Here is a 16,573-nt window from a genome sequence, read left to right as displayed (position 1 = left end):
CAGGGGTGAAAAACCCAAGTTCTGCCTCAGCACCAGCATAGATCCCTACAATCTCCCCCCTGCCAAGGGCTTAGCCCTCTCACCAGACTGTGAGCTTACTTCCAGACGACAATGGCACTATAGCTGATTTAGAGGCTCTGGGGGTCTCTTTCTCTGGAGAGGCCTTCCTGGGACTGGATCTGTATCAGGGTGACTGTGGTGTTGGGCTCCACTCATGTCTCAGCACAGCAGCTCCATCCTTCTGACCTTCCAAGCTGTCCTTGGTTGGAAGATTATTTCAGCACATTGTTCTGTGGGTTTTGCTATTCCAGGAATTGTCCTATGGCATTATTTGGGTGTTTTTTGGAGGGATTGTGTCATGAGTTTGAGAGGTCACTGCCTTTTTCTCTGAACTTGGTTTTAAAAATTCCATTATTTACTTTTCCACCTGTTGATGCTTGAGACTACTTGGCAGTAGTCATTCAATTAATTATTAAGCACTTAATATTAAACACTGTGCTAAATGCTGAGAATATAAAGAAAGGTGAAAAAAAATACCAGTTTTCAAAGAGCTTATAATCTAATGGGTGAGTGTAAAAACTGAGAAAGCATGAGGTGACCTTTCTGAGATTTTGAAGGTCAGATTGGCATCTGGATGTTACTTCTATTCATAGACAGTCTTTAGGTGATGACCACCAATGGACTTGAATGCGACCAGCCAATCATCACAGGACAGAATTTGCAATAGCCTTGCACACATAAGGTATATTCAGGGTACATGGGAGGTAATCTCAGACACTACTAACATTAAGGGAGATTAGAAAATTTTTCTTTTACAAAAAGGAATTTTAGTTGAGACTTGAAAGAATCCACTTATAACATTGGAGAGAAGGGGCCAAGATGGCAGAAGAAAGGTACTGACTTCCCTGAGCTCTCCCCAAGACCCCTTCAAATTCTTTCAAATAATGCCATAAGTCAATTCCTGGAGTAGGAAAATGCACAAAAGGATGGGATGAGATCATTTTCCAGGCAAAGAGAACTTAGAAGGTTGTCAGAAAAGGTCTGTTGTTCCAGGGGTGGGTGGGTGGGGGTGCAGCACAGATCTGTGATTGTGCCGACAGGCCCAGCCCCAGCCCCAGAGAATCAGGCCTCAGGAGACTGTGAATCAGGCACAGCAGCAGGTGCTTCTGAAACTCAGCCCATGGATGGAGAGAGGGGGTCAAATGCTTGACCAGGGGGAGATTTTAGGGTTCTCTGCTGGCACTGAGGCAGGACTCTGTAGTTTTGCCCATTCTCGGATCCGGGTTGCAGTCTTGGGTGGCAGTGCAGGTGGGGGATGGGCAAAGGCACACCAGAGCTTGCAGGCACAGTGGAACAGGATTCTGTTCAGGGTTAGAGGGCAAGCAGTCCTTTGGTTGCTTGTAGACCAGATCACAGGCAAGGGGAGTGGTGAACGTGCCTCTCTTTAAATCATAAAACCTTGGACCCCCTGAAGTTTGGGACAGTGTGCCCTGGAAGCAGTGCCCCACTTTAAGAAGGAGTTAAAAGTCAAGAAATAGGCTGGGAAATGAGGAAAGAAAAAAATGCTAGCTCTAGAAAATTTCTATGGTGACAAGGAAGATTAAAGTACACCCTCAGAAGATAAGAAAGTCAAAGCTCCTACTTCTAAAGCTTCCAAGAAAAATATGAATTGATCTTAGGCCATAGAAACACTCAAAAAAGACTGAAGATAAGGTAAGAAAGGTAGAGGAAACATCAACAGACAAATGAGAGTGATGCAGGAAAATCATGAAAAAAAAAAGTCAACAGCTTGAAAAGACCAATTGGCCAAATGGAAAAGGAGGTACAAAAGTTCTCTGAAGAAAATAATTCCTTAAAAATTAGGATTGAGGGGCAGCTAGGTAGCACAGTGGATAGAGCACCGGCCCTAGAGTCGGGGGGACCTGAGTTCAATTCCGGCCTCAGACACTTAACACTTACTAGCTGTGTGACCCTGGGCAAGTCAGTTAATCCCAATTGCCTCACACACACACACACAAAAATTAAGATCGAGAAAATGGAAGCTAATGACTTTATGTGAACTCAGGAAACAATAAAACAAAATGAAAAGAATGAAAATCTAGAAGGCAGTGTGACATATCTCCTTGGAAAAACAACTGACCTGGAAAATAGATCCAGGAGAGAGAATTTGAAAATTATTGGGCTACCTGAAAGCCATAATAATAAAAAAAAATAAAGAGCTTAGACATAATCTTCCAAGAAATTGTCAGGGAAATTGCCCTGATATTCTAGAGGCAGAAGATAAAATAGAAATCGAAAGAATCCATGGATCACCTCCTGAAAGATATACCAAAATGAAAACTTCCAAGATTATTCTAGCCAAATTCCAGAGCTCCCAGGTCAAGGAGACAATATTGTAAGCAGCCAGCAAGAAATAATTCAAGTATTGTGGATCCACAGTCAGGATAACACAAGATCTAGCACTTTCTAGATTAAAGGATCAGAGGGCTTGGGGTATGATATTCCAGAGGGAAAAGGGATTACAACCAAGATCCACCTACTTAGCAAAACTGAATGTAATCTTTCAGGGGAAAAATGGGAATTCAATGAAAGAGAGGACTTTCAGGCATACATGATTGAAAAGATCTGAGCTGAACAGAAAAGTTGACTTTCAAATACAAGACCTTAGAGAAGCATAAAAAGGTAAACAGTAAAAAGAAATCATAAGGGATATTAGAAGGTTAAACTGTTTACATTCGTATATGAGAAGATGATACTTGTAACTCATAAGAACTTTCTCATTATTAGGGCAGGTAGATGGAGTGTGTGTGTGTGTGTGTGTGTGTGTGTGTGTGTGTGTGTGTGTGTGTATGTATCTATATCTATATCTATATCCACAGAAGGCACAGGTATAAGTTGAATATGAAGGCAAGATGTCTTTTAAAAAATAAAATTAAGGGGTGAGAGGAATGCACTGGGAGAAAAGGAAAGGGATAGGTGCAATGGGGTAAAGTCTCTCCCATAAAAGAAACAAGAAAAAGCTTATCCAGTGGAAGAGAAGATAGGGGGAGGTGCTGGGGAGTGAGTGAACCTTACTCTCATCAGAATTGGTTCAAAGAGGGAATAATATACACACTCAGTTGTGTATAGTAATCTATCTTAACCTGCAGGAAAGTAGGAGGAGAAGGGGATAAAGGGAGAGAGGGGAAAGAAGGGAGGGCAGATTTGGGGAGGGGACAGTCAGAAGCAAAACACTTTTGAGGAGGTACAGGGAGAAAGAAGATAGAAAATAGAGTAAAAATCATGGGGAGGAAATAGGATGGAGGGAAACACAGCAATAGTAACTGAAAAAAATATTGAAGCACGATTGTCTGCTAGGCCTCAGTTCTCAAATACATAGAGAACTGAGTCACATTTGTTAAAATGGGAGTCATTCCCCAATTGGTAGATGATCAAAAGACAACAAAGTTTTCAGATGAAATAATCAAAGCTACCTATAGCCATATTAAAAAAAAATGCTCTAACTCACAATTGATTGGAGCGATTCAGGTCAAAACAATTTTGGGTACTACCTCATGCCTATTAGGTTGGATAATATGACCTACTAATACCACTTCTAGGTTAGTATCCTAATAGAGATATAAAAAAAAAGTCAAGTCAAAATTGGGGAGATGACTATCAATTGGGAAATGGCTGAAGAAAATGTGGGATGAGATTTTTTTTTTTTCTTGGTGAGGCAATTGGGGTTAAGTGACTTGCCCAGGGTCACACAGCTATTAAGTGTCAAGCATCTGAGGCCGGATTTGAACTCAGGTCCTCCTGACTCCAGGGCCAGTGCTCTATCCACTGCCCCACCTAGCTGCCTCTGTGGGATGAGATTTTGAAGAAACACTATTGTTCTACAAGAAATGAAGAGCAGGTTGCTATCAGAAAAACCTGGAAAGACTTACATGAGTTGATGCAAAGTGAAAAGTACTGTGATAAAATAATGGGATTTAGCAGATACTCTAAGGTCCACCTGGAGATTAATCTAAACTGATTGAATTAAGTGAGTGATTGGCTGCTGATTAGCCTACTTCAAGTTAACTAGATTGTAATCACACCTGGCTAGCCCTTAAGACGGTATTGTTCTCAGAAGTTAGACTTTGAACTTAACTGGGGACCACCTTCAAGTCCAGTGACCAATGGATTTGGATGACAATAACCAATCCATCTTGAAGCAGTGTGTAAGGACCGCCCATGCTCCAGACCTATAAAAAGCTTCCACATTCAGTTTGCTGGAGAGTTTGTGATTGAAGCAGGCTTGTGGTGGAGACCTTGAGGAAGAACCAGACCAGGCTGGAACTCTTGGCTAGATAGGACTTTTCTTAACTTTCTGAACTCCACAAGAATACCTGGTATGCTTTAATAAATGCTTAATGCTCAAAAACTGGTGCTAAAGCTTCTAATTTAAGGTGACCACACAATTTAGATTTTAAACATCACAGTACTGTCTACAAAATTACAGCAATATCATAAGATGACCTGCTGTGAATGACATAATTATTTTCAGCAATACAATGATCCAAGACAACTCTGAAGGACTTATGAAAAATGCAATACATCTACAGAAAAAGAAGTGATGGTTTCTGAATACAACTTGATGCATAATTTTTTGTTAGTACCTTTTATCTAAAGTTTCTTTTTTTGTCTCTTTCACAAACTGACGTGCAAATGTTTTGCATGACTACACATGTATAACATATTGAATTGCTTGAATTCTTTTTATTTAAATTTATTAAAATATCTATTTTTATTTTTTAATTTTTTAAGTAAAAGTATTTTATTATTTTTTAGTTACATATAAAGATAATTTTCAACATTTGTTTTCATAAGATTTTTAGTACCAAAATGTCTCCTACTAGCCTTTCCCTCTCTCCTCTCCAAGATGGAATACAATCTGATATAGGTTATATGTGTGCAATCACATTAAATGTATTTCTGCATTAGTCATATTGTGAAAGATGATTCAGAGCACAAGGGAAAAACCTCAAAAAGGAAGTAAAAACATTCATTGTTGGCTTGTCTAATTTCTTTGTCTAAAATGGACCTATTTAAGAATTTTATTTCCTCTTCATTTAACCTGGGCAGTTTGTATTTTTGTAAATATCTATCCATTTCATTTAGATTGTCAAATTTATTGATATACAGTTGGGCAATATAGCTCCTAATTATTGTTTTAATTTCCACTTCATTGGTGATGAATTCACCCTTTCATTTTTATACTGGTAATTTGGTTTTCTTTTTTTAAAATCAAATTACCTGATACTTCCAGGACAGAGCCAAAATGGCAGAGGAAATGCAGTGAAATATCAAACTCATGATACGATCACTCCAAAAAACATCCAAATAATGCCATAAGACAATTCCTGGAGCAACAAAACCCACAAAAGAATGTGCTGAAATCATCTTCCAACCAAGGACAGCTTGGAAGATCAGAAGGAGGGAGCTGCCATGCTGAGACATGAGTGGAGCTCAAACCCACAGTCACCCTGATACAGATCCAGTCCCAGGAAGGCCTCACAAGAGAAAGAGACCCCCAGAGCCTCTGAATCAGCTGAAGCACCAGTGTTGTCTGGAACTAAGCTCACAGTCTGGTGAGAGGACTGAGCCCATGGCAGGGGAGAGATTGCAGGGGTCTATGCTGGTTCTGAGGCAGAACTTGGGTTTTTCACCCCTGCTGGGAACCAGGAGGTAGGCTTGAATAGCAGTGGCCCGGGTGGGGGAGGAGCACAAGATTGTCTGAGCTGACAACCACAACAAACAAAGCTGGTTGATTAGCACTTTGGTCTGGGGTCATCTGCAGACCAGGGAACAGGTCAGGTGAGTGAAGAACCTGATCCTCCTTAAATCATACTACCTGGGACTTCTGATGCTTGGGATACTGTAGCCTGGAAACAGTGCCCCATTTTAAGGAGCTAAAATTTAAGGAAAAGAAAGGCAAGATGAGCAGACAGAGAAAGGTTAGGACCATAGAAAGTTTCTTTAGTTGACAAGGAAGATTGAGGTGCATCCTCAGAAGAAGATGTCAACATCAGGGCCTCTATAAAGCTTCCAAGACAAATATGAATTGGTCTCAGGCCATAGAGGCTCTCAAAAAGGACTTTGAAGATAAAGATAGAGAGGTAGAAGAATAAGTGGAAAGAGAAATGAGAGTGATGTAGGAAAGACATGAGAAAAAAGTCAACAGCTTTGAAAACCAAATTGGCCAAAGGAGGAAATTGGAAAAGGAGGTACAAAAGCTCTCTCATGAAAACAATTGCCTAAGGATAAAGATTGAATAAATGGAAGCCAGTGACTTTATGAGAAACCAAGACACAATAAAGCAAAATCCAAATGAATAAAAAAATATAGGGCAAGGTGAAATATCTTCTGGGAAAAACTGCTGACCTGGAAAATAGGTCCAGGAGAGATAATTTGAAAATTATTGGTCTAACTGAAGACCATGTTCAAGGAAAGAGTTTAGACATCATCTTCCAAGAAATTGTCCAGGAAAATTGTCCTGATATTCTAGGAGCAGAAGGTAAAATAGAAATTGAAAGAATCCACTAATCACCTCCTGAAAGACACCCTAAAAGGAAAGCTCCTTGGAATAATATGGCCAAATTCCAGAGCTCTCAGGTCAAGGACAAAATATTGCAAGCTGCCAAAAAGAAAGAATTCAAGTACTGTTGAGCCCCAGTCAGGCTATCACAATATCTAGCAGCTTCTACATTAAAGGGCCGGAGGGCATGGAATATGCTATTCCAGAGGGCAAAGGAATTGGGATTACTACCAAGAATCATGTATCCAGCAAAACTGATCATAACTTTTAGAGGAAAAAATGGGACTTCAGTGAAAAAAAGTGGACTTTCAGGTATGAGCAATCGTGAATTACTTGACTACTCTCAGCAAGACAATGCAAGGGACTAATGAAGGAATGTATTATCCACCCCATAGAAAGACTGGATAAAAAGAGTACTTGTGGATTGTACTTATATAACCTGGTTGCTGTCTTGTGGAGTGCAGAGGAAAGGGAGGGAGGGAGAAGAATTTGGAAGTGTAAATCTTATGAAAATGAAAGATGAAAACTACCCTTACATGTAACTTGAAAAAAAAATGTTTGTTGCCAAAAAAAAAAAATCAAATTAACCAAAGGTTTATCTATTTTGTTGGTCTTTCAAATAACCATCTTTTAGTTTTGTTGATTAATTGTATAGTTTTTTTGCTTTCAATTTTATTAATTTCTCCTTTGATATTCAGGATTTCTAATTTAATGTTTAATTGGGAATTTTCCATTTGCTCTTTTTCTAGTTTTTTTTTAGTTGCATGCCCAATCTATTGATCTCCTCTTTTACTTATTTATTCATGCAAGCATTTAGAGATATAAAATTTCCCCTATACACTGCTTTGCCTGCATCCCCTAGGTTTGGGTATGTTGTCTTATTATTGTTATTCTCTTGGATGAAGTTAATGATTGTTTCTATGATTTGTTGTTTGACCCACTCCTTCTTTAGGATGAGATTGTTTAGTATCTAATTTTCAGTCTACCTTTCCATGACTCTTTATTACATGTAATTTTTATTGCATCATGGTCTGAGAAGGATGCATTTACTATTTCTGCCTTTCTACATTTGACTGTGAGGTTTTTGTGCCCTAAAACATGGTCAGTTTTTTAGTATGTGCCATGGTCCTCTGACAAAAAGGTATATTCCTTTCTATCCCCATTCAGTTTTCTTCAGGTATCTGTCATATCTAACTTCTCTAATATTCTATTCACTTCTTTAACTTCTTCCTTATTTATTTTGTTGTTAGATTTTCTGATTTTGAGAGGGGAAGGTTCAGATCCCTCTCTATATAGTTTTGCTGTCTATTTCCTCTATTTAACTTCTCCCCTAAGAATTTGGATGCTGTACCACTTGGTGCATACATGTTTAGTATTGATATTACATAATTGTTCATCATATCTTTTAGCAAGATGCAGTTTCCTTCTTTATCTATTTTCATTAGATCTATTTTTGCTTTGGCTTTGTCTGAGATAAAAATTGCTACCTTTTTTTTTTTTTTTACTTCAGCTTAAGCATAATATATTCTCCAACCTTTTATCTTGACTCTGTGTGTATCTCTCTGCTTCAAATGTGTTTCTTGTAAACAACATATTGTAGGATTCTGATTTTTAATCAACTCTACTATTCCATTCCATTTTATGGGAGAGTTCATCCCATTCACATTTACAGTTAAGATTATTAACTGTTTATTTTTCACCTTCTTTCAGCCTATTGCTCCTGACCAGTGTTTTACTTCTGACCACTGCCTCCCTAAATCTGTTCTCCCTTTTATTAGCTGGCCTTTTCTTGCTGCTTCCTCACCCTGCCCCAGCTTCTGCCCTCCCTTCGATCACTAATACCCCTTTTCCCTTCCCCTTTTGCTTCCTTAAAGAGTAAGCTAAGTTTCTTTATACAAATGGGAGTGTATGTTATTCCCTCCCTGAAGCAAATCTGATGAGAATAAGGTTGAAACCATGCTCACCCCTGCCTTCTTTCCCTCTATTGTAATAGGTTCTTTTTGTGCCATTTCATATTATGTAATTAACTCCATCCCACTTTCCCATTCCTCCCCCCCAGTCTCCTTTTATTTTGCCCCTTAAGTTTCTTTATATCATCACATCAAAGTTAATTTAATAACAATACCCTAATATAGATACAAATCCCATGAGTTAAAAGTAATACCCTCCCTCATAGGGAATTAAGCAGTTTAACCTCATTGAACAACCACCCCCCCACCCCCAACCGCCCCTACTGTTTACCCCTTTTTGCTTCTCTCAAGTTTTGTATTTGGAGATCAGATTTTCTGTTCAATTCTGGTCTTTTTATCAGGAAACCTTGAAAGTTCCCTATTTCATTGAATTTCCATTTTTTTCCCCTAAAAGAGAATCGGTTTTTCTGGGTAGTTGATTCTTGGTTGCAATCCAGTTTGTTTTGCCTTCCTGGAATATCACATTCCAAGCCTTTTGATCCTTTTATGTTGAAGCTGCCAGGTCCTATGCAATCCTGACTGTGGCTCCATGATATTTAAATGATTTCTTTCTGGCTGCTTGGAGCATTTTCTCTTTCACCTGATAATTCTGGAGTTTGGCTACAATATTCCTTAAAGTTTTCCTTTTGGGGTCTTTTTCAGGAGGTGATCAGTGGATCTTTCAGTGATGATTTTATCCTCTGATCCTACAATTTCAGGGCAGTTCTCCTTGATAATTTCCTGCAATATGGTATCTAGACTCTTTTCTTGATCATGGCTTTCAGTAGTCCAATAATTATCAGATTATCTCCCTTGAATCTATCTTCCAGGTCAGTTGTTTTATCCAATGATATATTTTACATTTTCTTTGATTCTGCTTGACAAATTCTTGGTGTCTCATGTAATCATTAACTTCCAACTACCCAATTTTAATTTGTTGTTGTTGTTGGTGGTGGTGGGTTTTTTTTTGCTGGGCAATTGGGGTTAAGTGACTTGCCCAGGGTCACACAGCTAGTAAGTGTTAAGGGTCTGAGGCCGTATTTGAACTCAGGTCCTCCTGAATCCAGGGCTGGTGCTCTATCCACTGCACCACCTAGCTGCCCCCAAATTTTAATTTTTAAGGCATTATTTTCCTCAGCTTTTGTACCTCTTTTTCCATTTGGCCAAATTTTCTTCTATTTTGTCAGTTTTTTCTCCCATTTGGCCAATTTCCCCCCCCATTTGGCCAATTGTATTTTTTAAGGACTTGTTTTCCTCAGTCAATTTTTGTGCTTTTTCCAGCATAACTCTCATTTCTCTAATTTTTTTTTCAGTTTTTCTTCTACCTCTCTCATTAAAAATTCTTTTAAAAAATTTTTGTATAGGACAGTGGGGGTTAAGTGACTTGCCCAGGGTCACACAGGTAGTACATGCAAAGTGTCTGAGGCTGGATTTTAGCTCAGGTACTCCTGAATCCAGGGCCAGTGCTTTCTCCACTGCCCCACTTAGCTGCCTTTCTCATTTGGTTTTTAAAAGCCTTTTTGAGCTCTTCAAAGATTGCTCTTTGGTCTTGAGACAATATCATCTTCCCATTTGAGTCTTCACTTCTATGCATTTTGACAAACTCATCTGAGTTTGAGTTTTGGTCTTCCCTTCCACCATATAAGCTGTCAATGTTATGGGTCCTTTTTTGTTTCTTACTCCTATTTTAGCCAATTTTTAAACTTATAAAGTTAAAGTTGGCTCCAGGGGCACAGGGCTCACTATTGCAAGCTTCTTACCACTCTCAGCTGTATCAAGGTGCAGCTGTGTCGAATTGTAGCAGTGTTGAGATGCTTCTGAGTCAAGCTGCCTGCTGTGTTGAGCAGAGCTGAGCTGCCCTCCCCTTTTGCCCCCATGACACAGACCTTTCCTGAAGTCTTCTAAATTATCTCAAGTAGGAGGATTGTGTCTCCCGGTCATTTTGTAGGTTCTGTAACTCCAGAATCTATTTAGAATCTTGATTAAATTTTGTTTTTTTGGGAAAAACAGGAAAGGTTCAGTAACGTCCTGGCTTCTTTACTGAATGTTGGCTCCACCCCTGGAACTGGTATAGATAGTTCTTTTGAAAAGATGGGAGACTAAGGCTACATCCTGAATCATCTTTGCTCATTTTTTTTTTGCCATAAAAACATTTTATTATTTTCTAGTGACATGTTGAGATAGTTTTCAACATTTGTTTTTATAAGATTTCTAGTTTCAAAATTTTCTCCCTCTTTCCCTTTCCTCCCCACTCCCCAAGACAGCAAGCAATCTGATATAGGCTATATATGTACCATCACATTAAACATATTTCTATATTAGTCGTGTTGCAAAAGAATAATCACAACAAAAGGGAAAAACCTCAAAAAAGAAAAAAAATAGGAAGAATATGGTTCAATCTGCATCTAGATTCCACAGTTTTTTTCCATCAAGAGTCCTTCGGAATTATCTTGGATCATTGTATTGCTGAGAAGAGTTAAGTCTATCACAGTTGATCATCACACAATGTTGTTGATATTATGTACAATCTTCTCTTGGTTCTTGTCATTTCATTCCGCATCAGTTCATGTAAATCTTTCCAGGTTTTTCTGAAATTCGCCTGCTCATCATTTATTTTAACACAACAGTATTCCATTACATTCATGTACCACAATTTATTAAAGCCATTCCCCAACTGATGGTCATCCCTCCAATTTCTAATCTTTGCCACCCCGAAAAGAGCTGCTATAAATATTTTTGTACATGTATGTCCTTTTCCCTTTTTAATGATCTTTTTGGGAAAAGACCTAATAGTGGTATTGCTGGGTCAAAGGCTATGCAGTTTCATGGCCCTTTGGGCATAGTTCCAAATTGTTCTCCAGAATGGTTGGACCAGTTTCCACCAACAGTGTTCCAATTTTTCCAGTTTTTTTTCCAAGATTTATTGTTTTCCTCTTTTGTCCTATTAGCCAATTTGATAGGTGTGAGGTGGTACCTCAGAGTTGTTTTAATTTTTTTTTGATGAGGCAATTGGGGTTAAGTGACTTGCCCAGGGTCACGCAGCCAGTAAGTGTCAAGTGTCTGAGGCCAGATTTAAACTCAGGTCCTCCTGACTCCTGGGCCAGTATTCTATCCACTGCTCCACCTGGCTGCCCCTGAATTGTTTTAATTTGAATTTCTCTAATGAGTAGTGATTTAGAGCATTTTTTATATTGTAATTGATAGCTTTGATTTCTTCATCTAAAAACTGACTGTTCATATCCTTTAACCATTTCACAATTGGTGAATAACTTGCCTTCTTTTAAATGATTTAATTCTATTTATATTTTAGAAATGAGGCCTCTATCAGAAATACTGGCTGTAAAAATTATTTCCCAGTTTTCTGCCTCCCTTCTAATTTTGGCTGCATTGCTTCCATTTGTACAAAATCTTTTTAATTTCATGTAATCAAAATCATCCAGTTTGTATTTCATAATATTCTTTATGTCTATTTTGGTCATAAATTCCAGAACGATTTTTGGAAGAAAAAGGGCTTTATCTTTTGAAACCAGAGTGAAATAGAAAATTTTTTAAAATGTATGTTAGATTTTGTATTATCAGTCTTCACTAACTACATTTCATACTGCTTTTCTTTCTGAACTGTCATATATGTTTTTGTAAAGAACATTTGTTTCATATACAAGAAAAATACTTGTTGAAAATGTTTAAAGTTGAGTTTTTTTTTAAATTCTTACATTTTTTTTATTAGTCTCTGGTGTTCACATTCCCCCACCTGTTTCTCCTGAGAGTCTTCTGGACCAGTCTTCAGCTCATTTGATCTCTTCCCAGCCCATCATTTCATCACAGGATAATGCACTGGTTGTTCCACAAACCACCAATAATATTGTAAGTCAAGCACTATCTAAAGATCAGGTAAGGATCTTGGTTTTTAATAGAAATCTGTGTTACTACATATAAACTGTGTGTGTGTGTGTGTGTGTGTGTGTGTGTGTGTGTGTGTGTGTGTGCGTGCGCGCATGTGTGTATGTATTTCATTATGAAATTAGAGATAACCTAGCTTTACCAGACAGGTGGTGGTTGCTTCACCTAGGTAGTACGTCCTTTTTTTTTTTTTTTTTTAAAGAAATAGACTATTTTTGTAATGTAAGAATAATATGAAATAATGAAGGCAAAATCTGCTTTTGTTCTTAGCATTTCACCACATTGAATTTGAAGCTGCCTAAGGTCAGGATGAATCATCTTTCTGAGTTCAAATTTTACTTCAGACACTTACTAGTTGTGTGACCTTGGGCAAGCCACTTAATCCTGTTTGCCTCAGTTCCTTATCTGTAAAATGAGGTGGAGAAGGAAATGACAAACCAGTGTAGTGTCTTCGCTAAGAGAAACCCACATGGGATAATGAAGAGTCACATATTACTGAAACAACTGAACAACAAAAACAACAAATGTTTGTGACTGTTATCCTATTTCTAAATTGCATTCATTAAAGTTAGATGAATCACAGCTCTATACTAAACTAAAATATTTGCATTGTATCAGTATTATTTATATAATTAATAGAGCAACGTTATATTATCAGACAAAATTATCTTTCAGCATGGGACAAAATCAGAAAATGAAAGGTAGATGACATTGCCTTTAAAGAGCTTGGATTCAGATTCAGGGAGACCAAGGTTCAAGTTTTGTCTCTAACTCATACCCTAGACAAATCATTTAGCCTATCAGTTCTCCAAGGAACTTTCTAAGACTGTAAATTGGTAAATGAGCTATAACAATGCAGATGTTAGTATAGACAGTTTCCAGGGACAGCTAGGTGGCGCAGTGGATAGAGCACCGGCCCTGGAGTCAGGAGGACCTGAGTTCAAATTCGGCCTCAGGGACACTTAACACTTACTAGCTGTGTGACCCTGGGCAAATCACTTAACCCCAATTGCCTCACTAAAAAAAAAAAAAGTTTCCTAACTGCTCTTTAGCATTTGATTTTTTTTTTAAAAGAGTTTCCTAACTGATAATTCTTTATTTAGTTAAAAATCATACTATTTTTGTTGTTTATTAGTTTCCATTCGAATGTTTAAGAATGATGTTCAACAATTTCACTTGCTTAATAGAATTTCAAATATTACAAAAGAATTTGAAGAACAATTCTTTTTTTTTTTTTGTGGGGCCATGGGGGTTAAGTGACTTGCCCAGGGTCACACAGCTAGTAAGTGTCAAGTGTCTGAGGCCAGATTTGAACTCAGGTCCTCCTGAATCCAGAGCTGGTGCTTTATCTACTGTGCCACCTAGCTGCCCCGAATTTGAAGAACGATTCTTAATATTCATCTTCATAGGAATTGAGTCAAAATGCAAACTTATATTTGTCAAGTATTGTTATAGGATATACTTAGTTCTCAGAATATTCATTTGAATTTTGTTATGAAAATTGCATAGATAGTTAAAGAAATCCAAATGAGAAAGTACATGAGGCTAGTATGAATTTTCAGAGTGTTATAGATGGTCCGGAAGCATCTGTAGCCTCCCCACCCAGATCCTAGAAGTTGGGAATCATTTCAAAAACATGATGGACTTTCAGAGTCTGATTTAATTAGCTCTAAAGAACTATATAGAGATTTTTGTGAAAACCCCTAAAAGCTCCAGTTATTTTTGGACCAAAGTGTGGCCAATTAATGTATTAATTTTTTCAAGTGCTTTACCTTGCCCAGAAAAAGTTTATAAAGTTTCGTTGGTGCATTGTAATCCAAATAAATGCTTTGGAGGAAATTTTGTCCCCTTCTAAAAGATGAGATTGTTGTAATGCTTTTAAGGATTTATCTGTTTATTTACAGGGTTAAATATTTTCACAGTCTTTGCTAAAACTTAATTTCCAAATGTGGTTTCTAGTGCCCTTGAGATGTTTTTATTTATTGGTACATTGTAAGTTTTTCTTTGATTTTTTTCCCATTGTGGTTCAGCAGTCAACAAATAGTATTGATCCTTCAGTTTTTCCATTGGAGTTACCTGATGAAAAAACTAATGAAACAATTTCAATTCTGGATGATACTGAGGATCATAAAGCTATTGAGTTAAACATGGACCTTCGACAAAAAGTTGCAAGCTTGGAGGTTAAACTTACAGCATCTGAAGAAGAAAAACAGAGAATTAAAAAGGTATTATGGCATTTCCCTGCAGAAGCTTTCAAAAGTTGATTAAAATATTCCTACCATGATTAAAATCTTATCAGAGGAAACTAATACTGTAATGCCATGAACATGTTTTTACCAATTGAAATGAATCTAGTATCAAGGAAAACCTTTAATGATTAGTAATTTGCATTCTAACTATGCACTATAAGCTTTATTAAGTTTTGCTTGAATTCTTAGCTTAGGTCTTCATTTGTGACATATATAGTTTCATACAAATGTACATACAAGCACACACATATATGTATATATAAATATGTGTGCGTGTATGTACATATAATTATATTTATATAGTCATATGTAATTACATATTATATACACACTCACATATAGACACATACACTATAGATATTCATATAGATTAGTATGTGTCCCTGTTTGTGTATGTATATATATATATATATATATAAACATACATATACATACACATATATGTGTATGGTGTGTAGAAGTATTCAAGGAAAAATAGTACCTTTGATGTGAGGGCTGCTTAGCCCTTTTTAGGGCCACTTTCTACCTTTGGTGTCCACCTGATTCACCCAACTCTCATCTGTGGCTCCAGGAAGCTGTAGCATGGGCAGTGGTCACATCCCACCACGTAGAGGGTGAGCAAAGGGTCTCAAACCCATTGGTAACTTACGGAGGTGTCTACCCCAAGCATATAAAGATTTCCCCCAGTGGAATGAGTGGTTGAGAATATTTTGTTCCAACCTGAAGCTAGGTGCTGTGGAGCACTGAAAGCTTTGTGAGACATCAAAGATGCTAAGATCATCTACTACATCCCAAGCCATCACCAGCCATTTTGACTTTTGTCTTGCACTGGACTCTATGAGGGTGATGACTTTCCACAACTCTGAACCAATTAAATCCACTTTATACATGAGTCAAAACAAATCACCCATACCATTTCACCACTTTTATCTAATCCATAGGTTCAGATATACTGTAGTCATAACCTTTTACACAGGTGGCCTAGGGTATAAGTCATCTTCTCACTGGGCTGAAGCAGCAGTGGTATTCTACTGCCCCTTGGGTGTCTGAGTAGCCTTTTTAAAAATAATAATAAACATTTTTATTTAAAGTTTTGAGTTCCTAATTCTGGCCCTTTTTCCCTCTATTCCCTCCTCCCTCCCTGAGGTGGTAAGCAATGAAACATAGGTTATACATGGGCAGTTATGCAAACTATCATGAAATTAGTCATTTTGTATAAGAAAACATGAATAAAAGAAAAAAATGAAAGAAAGTAAAAAATATCATGCTTCAATCTGTGTTCAATAAATATCAGTTCGTTCTTTGGCATTGGATAATATGCTTTATCATTGGTTCTTTGGATTTATCTAGCATCATTGTAATTTGCTGAGTTAAGTCGTTCATGGTTCTTCATCAAATAATATTGCTCTCACTGCGCACAATGTTCTCTTAGTTCTGCTCACTTCACTGTACAAAAGTTCATCTAAGTCTTTACAGTTAAGTAGCCTTTTTTAAGGACTGTACCTCCTGGCATGAAAAAAGGGACTAGGAAAAGGGCCCTATAAATTGTTCCTTATCAGATGGGGAATCCCATCCTGAGGCTGAAACATAAAAGATGTACAAAAGCTTTTGTGAAGATGATTCCACTCACCATGGGTACATGGAATATTTGCACATTTTATACAACATGAAATCCAATAGACCTGAAAGACAAACAGCTCTTGTGAGAGAACTCAGTTGGTATCACATCCAAATAGTAGTCCTGAGTGAAACAAGGCTGGCAAATGAAGGCCAGCTTATAGAAGTCAGAGCTGGATACACATTTTTCTGAAGTGGCTGCAGTGATGGGGAACACTATGAAGTTAGTATAGATTTTGCCGTCAAAACTATTCTAGTCAAAAAAATGTGCATACCTTTGAAGGGGAGTGAACAGC

At 37.6% G+C, this 16,573-nt stretch overlaps 1 protein-coding gene across 3 annotated transcripts in view; it reads left to right on the top strand.

Moving 5' to 3' along the window:
* CCDC91 (coiled-coil domain containing 91) overlaps positions 1-16,573 on the top strand; it is a 427,400-nt gene that overhangs the window by 165,312 nt on the left and 245,515 nt on the right. For all 3 annotated transcript variants that reach the window (XM_043966436.1, XM_043966437.1, XM_043966438.1), the window contains exons 4-5: positions 12,239-12,402; positions 14,442-14,636. In XM_043966436.1, the coding sequence (XP_043822371.1) occupies positions 12,239-12,402; positions 14,442-14,636 (359 nt within the window). The remainder of the gene's footprint in view (positions 1-12,238; positions 12,403-14,441; positions 14,637-16,573) is intronic.

Source organism: Dromiciops gliroides, chromosome 5 (genome assembly GCF_019393635.1).
Source record: "Dromiciops gliroides isolate mDroGli1 chromosome 5, mDroGli1.pri, whole genome shotgun sequence".
Classification (NCBI taxonomy): domain Eukaryota; kingdom Metazoa; phylum Chordata; class Mammalia; order Microbiotheria; family Microbiotheriidae; genus Dromiciops; species Dromiciops gliroides.
The sequence above is the reverse complement of the archived record's forward strand: the minus strand, read 5'-3'. Positions and strand labels throughout refer to the sequence as shown.